This window comes from Musa acuminata, chromosome BXJ1-2 (genome assembly GCF_036884655.1).
Source record: "Musa acuminata AAA Group cultivar baxijiao chromosome BXJ1-2, Cavendish_Baxijiao_AAA, whole genome shotgun sequence".
In the NCBI taxonomy this organism is placed as follows: Eukaryota; Viridiplantae; Streptophyta; class Magnoliopsida; order Zingiberales; family Musaceae; genus Musa; species Musa acuminata.
In genome coordinates, this window is record NC_088328.1 from 16804503 (window position 1) to 16810972 (window position 6470).

The following is a 6470-nucleotide window of genomic DNA, read 5'->3' on the forward strand; positions in this document are numbered from 1 at the left end:
TATGTAGCTTAGCTTCCATGACATAGAAAGACTTCTTTCGTCTCGCCATAACTAGAAAACCTTTAGTAAGCTTCCATTTATTTTCATCAAGATAGTGTGTAAATCCCTTATTATCAAATCTACTTGTAGATATCAAGTTAAGAGGAACATATGTAACATGTCTAATATATTTAAGTATCAATTTGCTCCTACTATTTCCCATTTTGATATTGTCAAAATCACCAATAGTGTAAGACTTGAAGAAATTGCTATAAGAAGTAACATGAAATAAAATATTAAAGTCAATTACCCAGTTACTATCTTCTGACATATCTGTCATCATAAATAATAACGATATCACCTTCAGCAGCAATTGTATTGGTCTTTTTCTCATTTTTCTTCCTTTCATTCTATTCTCATTTTCAAAACTTATATTCTTTCTTTCTTTATGTGATCTAGCCTATTACAGTGGAAATACTTGATATATCTTTTAGATTTGGATCTTTCTCTATAACCATATAGATTTCTAATATTACTTCTTCTACTTCTTATTTTTCAATAACAAGTGCATCATAAGAAGATTCTCCATGTTCTTTTCTTATGACATCTTTATTTAGTAAACTATCTTTAACCATGTTTATGGTTAGAGTCCCCTTTGGTGTGGAGTTAGAAATTGTTACCACATACGTTTCTCAACCTTTAAAGAGATAAGAAGTAACAATCCTTGCATCTCATCATCTATATTCATTTTCATATCAACTAACTTGTTTGCAAGACTTTGAAACAGGCTTATGTGCTCAACAATGTTTCCACTTTCTTTATACTTTAAATTGATAAGCGGAGAGAAATTTTATTTTCCACTATCTTTTTTGCAAAGAGATTTTCTAACATTTGTCAAATAACATTGGCTCTGGTTTCATCATAAATAGGCTCATGCAAATTTACATTCATCCATCTTCTTTAATATAGGCAATAGCTTTTTTATGTTAAAACTCTCATTCCTCATCTTCTAAAGTTTTTTCTTTAACTTTGATGAGCTTATATAAATTTTTACAATATAACAAATTTTCCATCATATACCTCGAAGTAGAATAATTTGATGAGTTTAATTTAATCATACCGTTTGACTCTTTCATTTCAATTACACAAGAAAAACTAGCACTAAACAATATGATGCTCTGATGCCACTTTGTTGGGAAAAACTATTACAGCAAAATTTTTTCCTTCTTTATGTATCAAAATTGGTTCCTCACCAAAATATCAACTTGTTACTAAAATTAAATATTAACTAGAGTAGCATAAATAGTAGAACAATGAATCAATCACAAAGTGAGACACCGAATTTTTATGTGAAAAATCTAATACGAAAAAATTACGGGACCATAATCCACTTTAAACCTTCACTATCCCAAAATAACTAGAAGATCATAATAATATTAATAACATATATCTTGACTCAAAAATAATATATTATCTCACCCAGTGAATATATCAAAAAAGTACCTCATAAAATTTACACCATTAAAATCATAGAGCTTGTTACAAGAATTCTTCAAATAAAATTTTAATAATAATTAATAAATTTTAACCGCTTGATCATCTGAAAAAAAAAAAACTAACTTCAAAAGCTCTCTTTCTCTTCTTTTTCTGTTTTGTTTTTTAGGTCGTTTCTTTTTCGGTTCGCCCACTTCTCACGCCATGCACGATTTTATTATTATTATTTAAATAACTGATCAGATTTGAATTGAATGCTCCTATTCCAGTCAAAAACCCGCACCCAACAAAAAGGCATAAGACATCGAAGTTTTGTCTTCGCCTTTGTTGTTGGTCCATGACAGTATCATATGTCGACAAATCCTAGGAATCTATGCCTTAACTCTGGTTAGGATCGTGCATTTCACGTTGATCACCGTGAATCTTTTTTTCTTTCTTTCGGAACCCAAAAATATTTATGTATTAGTAATAGCTTATCATATTAAGTGTTCGATAACATCGAAAGTTTATGTGGTCCATCTTATTGATGCCAATAAAATTTTGCCGGCCAATTGGTTACTCCAAAACGTACGTTGAATGAACGCAGTAGTCGACGAAATTTTCTCTAGAGAAAAATATATTCCCAATTACATTTAAAATGAGTAACATTTCCTTTGTTTCACATCCACTGATACTGTGGAGTTCGATTCTATGATAACCTTTTGCAATCGCTCTTGTAGCATCACGTAAAGTCCCCCAAGAAACATTCATGATTGTTCTATTTCGTACTTACTTACAACTCAACTAGAGAACACATTCCCACCTGATAAATATGTTCCAAGAAGCATCATAATTAATTTGAACTAATCATCAGGGGTTTCATTTGTCAAAGCACCCATATAATAATTGAATCCGTGCAATAATTGAAGAGGAACGGGACATCCTTCCTAGGAAACAAGGGTTTTTCTTCTTCTTCTTCTTTATATATATATATATATATATATATATCCTAATCAAACTCTTAATTATGAGTTCAAATCTTGCATTTGCATCTCTTTCCTAGTATGTAATTAGGACTTATATCATACACTTATATTGTCATTCACACGACAAATTTAAATCGACTTGCACTAGATAGTAAATATATTAAGTTATTTTGTAATATTATACATAAATTATTTTGATGGGGTCGTGAAGTGCAATTTAATTGATTTTTAATTTTGACCGAACCATCTTTGGATTTGCTTGCCTAATGTATTTGGAATTCATTTATTTGTCTAAGTGGATATAAATGGTTCAAAATAGATTAGTGAATATTTTAAATAGAAAGTCAATGTATTTAACTAATTACTCCTAATGTTGGATATGCAAGCATGATAACTATATGATGTTCTATATCTTCATGAATCTAAAAACTTTTACTTATACAATATATTATTATATAATATATTAAAATATAAAATACATTTCGTGCCTGAATCGGACCGAACCATATATCTGTCGGCTATTGTTCTCTTATTCCCTCGAACCCATGAAGTAGATATTTGCTAAGGTTTTAAACGAAAAGGAATCGAGGATATAGCAATTTCCCTTAGATTTATTAATCTAAATAGGAGACAATTTTTAATTGAAACTAAACTAATTTTGTCTGCTGATTTTTTCTTGCCATTGTATTTTATTCATGTAATTAAATTTGATACACTACCATCATCACCTTTTTCATAAATACATTAGGTCCGACTTTTGCAACCCATTTTAATCCTTCCTCGATGTGTTAATATTTTTATTGTTATTTTTATTTTGAATATTGAGGGGGTATAAAAAAATTTAGACCTACAACTCAATCATAAGATGTAGAGGAAGCGTAGACAAGATGATCCATTAGATCTCCAATGCCTTGTGTGCCTCACACTGCACTAATGTCATGCCCTTCCTCATATGCCGTCTCGTTTTTATCTGTGTCTTGGCTGTCCTCCATCGACCTCTTGTTTTGATCCTTCTCCTCGAGGCTGACCTGCAACTCGGAAGCTGGGGCGGAGCTCAGCTCCGCGATCTTGACTCTGTGCTCCGGCACGGCTGCCACCGCGGCGTCCTTCTTCTTCTTGTTGTTCTTGTAGAGCATGTAGACCACCATTTGTACGACTCCAAATACGAACCCCAAAACGTTTGGAAGCTGAGAGAAGAGGGCGTAAGAACAAGGAGTAATAGGTATGACTTAATGATCTAATCAGCTGTTTGCGATCTTTCTTTACCTCGACGTACAAGTCCTTGGTGAAGAAACCGTAGCCGAACCATGCAATCGCATTCAGTGTGAGGAAGAATGATAGGTAGAATGGCATGAACTCTACACTCTTTGTGCGTATGACGAGCCTCTGAACATTCGATTCAATGAATTGTTTGAGAGACAATGGCCGCAGGAGAGAGAGAGAGAGAGAGAGAGAGAGAGAGAGAGAGAGAGAGATTGTTTCTGTACTTACGATGATGCTCAATGGAGCAGCAAAGACACAGAGCGAGAAGCCCACGCAGATCCACCCGACTACTGTCACACGGTCAGGACCAGTAAAGGCTAGTCGAGTCAAGAGGACGATCGCAGCGAATGCCACCACGTTCAAGAGGACAAATATTTGGATGCAGAAGATCTGCAACTCACGAGCACGTATAGGTAACGCAAGTTCATAACATAGGTGCATGATCGCATGTAAGATGTTTAGAAGATACAGGAGATGGCAAGAATGAATTCACAAACCCTAGCTTTCTTTGTGGCATAAATGAGATAGATGGTGATGTAGGCTGTCTCGATGAAGCATCCAAACGAGTTGATGGTGATGAGAAGGACTGCATTGGTTTTGACAAGCGCGTAGTAGATCAATAGCATGCAGCTGGACAAAGCTACGACGTAAGGCACCGATTGGAACCCTTCGGTTGATTTCTTTCGGTAGATTCGGTAGAATGTAGGACTGCAAACATGAGTAATGAGCATCAGATCATGACGAGCAACTCCGCACAGTGAATCAGCATAGCAAGTGTTCTACGGAGGCAACACTTACAGTGGGGAAAGAAAAACCATGAACGAAATGATGTTGCCTGCCAAAAATGACGTTGCAGATATCAGCGATAAACCATGCAAGCACAGTAGTAATTCTCATAAATTTCAGATCTCCATTAATGGGCTAGTGCTTGTAGAGACAGGTGATGAGCAAGAACAAAAGGAAACGTCATTTCTCTAGCTAGCACACAATCCTAACATTTTATGGCTAACAAGTAATGGGGAAAGGATTAGAAATGAGGTATAATAATGGCGATCACCTAAGATGCCGAAGATGAACGGTAAAGGTTGTTCCAAGGATAGGCCAGCCATGTCCCCCCCGCAAGCAAGCAGAATGGAAGATTGCGCTCGTCTCCTTGGGCATGAAGAGGAGGCCCATTTTATAGCAGAGTTGGAGGGGGGATGAGCTTCCCTATTTGATTCACAGGAGTGGGAAAGCAATGGATTCCAGTCTCCAGAAGTGGTAGTCACATCATCGATCTCTAGAAGATTGTCCAACATATGTCATTATTGATGCCCTTAATTATTAGGGGGCAAACCTTCAGAAACAAGAACTTAAGATCACTGTAAGCATCAAACAAGAGGGTATCACCTGCTGGAAACTAAACATGAGGTTAGGATTTAGATCCAAAACATGCTATATTCGATTGGGTGTTTAAAGTGTGGAAAATGCTCCATTCAGCAGACATATGGACCCAGGAATTCTATCAGGACTTGAGGAGTCAAGGAATATTGTATCTCTTCTCTTTGAAATTCTTGAAGGTATGTTCGGATTGCAAAGTCTCAGACTTAGTGGAGATGTTTGGCAGTATCGTGTACAGGGATGAGTGGAGCGATCCTACGATCGATATTTGATGACCGAGGCACATGTCCACGAGACGTAGGTGATGGAAGTCATTGATTCAAGGCTGCACTGATGTTGATGTTAACTGCAGACGCACTTCTCTCAGAGTTCATGCTCTGTGCATGCTACAGTGGGATTGGCAGCTTACAAAGAGGGAGCTTCTATTCCCAATTTAGTACAGCAAGATAAAGAAGTTAGAAGCAAGAAAATGCATGGTGTAGTCCATTGAATCACGGCTCTCATTGCAGATTATTGGGAAGAGCTGGTCATGTGAATTGTATTTCTTGGAAGAAGAGATCATTCTCCTCGTCCCCATGCATTCCTCCATAATTGTCTACCACATTTGCTTCTCCAACCTTCCTTTCCTCTTACAACACGAAATATGTCACTTGTCTCCCTTCAATTGCTCCTACTTAGGTGGTCACAATTAGAATACGAGGGAATATTCGGCTTGAAGGAGACGTTTGGTCCCTACCACCGATTCATACATTGAACCCCATAATAAGATACTGTCTAGCCTAAGAATCAATATGCATGAATTTGTGATCTATTTCAATTCTAGCGTAATAAGTTTCACAAAGAAACCAACTTCTTAAGCCTTTATTATTTATTCATATTTTAAATAATTTTTATATTTTAAAAAATATAATATATAAGTCTCTTCTGTCAAATCTAAATTAAAATAATATATTAGAATTTACTTATGTGACATATTGACGTAATAAACTATCAATATAATGACACGTGCAATTAGAGTTAAGATTTATTTTAGCCATTGTAATTTTGGCTGTGGACCTTTTAAGCCCTTATGATTTACTCATGTCTAAAATAACCCATACATTTTTAATAATATAGCATATAAGCCCTTCTCATCAAATTTGAATTAGAAAACGCGGTGGAGGCCATGGCGAAGGATGAAGGGAGAGAGACTGGAGGCGGAGGTGAGGGAGAGCTGGACCACCACATCATAGGCGCAGTGGGTGGAGGGGTAGGAGAGGACAAAGTGGGAGGCAGTAGGGATGAAGATACCCAAGAGGAGGAAGAGGGACTAAAAGACCATAGCATGCCTAGCGTTAGACTGGTCAATGCACATACACCTGAGGCAAGAGCTTTCAGCTTATCATTAGC

At 36.2% G+C, this 6470-nt stretch overlaps 1 protein-coding gene across 1 annotated transcript; it reads right to left on the reverse strand.

Moving 5' to 3' along the window:
- Positions 1-3358: 3358 nt before the first annotated feature.
- Positions 3359-4810, reverse strand: LOC103972861 (bidirectional sugar transporter SWEET14-like). Its single transcript, XM_009387240.2, has 6 exons — positions 4759-4810; positions 4500-4536; positions 4199-4409; positions 3930-4091; positions 3705-3824; positions 3359-3625 (listed from the first exon to the last, which is right to left on the reverse strand). The coding sequence occupies exons 1-6, from the start codon at positions 4808-4810 to the stop codon at positions 3359-3361; spliced, it is 849 nt and encodes a 282-aa protein (XP_009385515.2).
- Positions 4811-6470: the final 1660 nt, after the last annotated feature.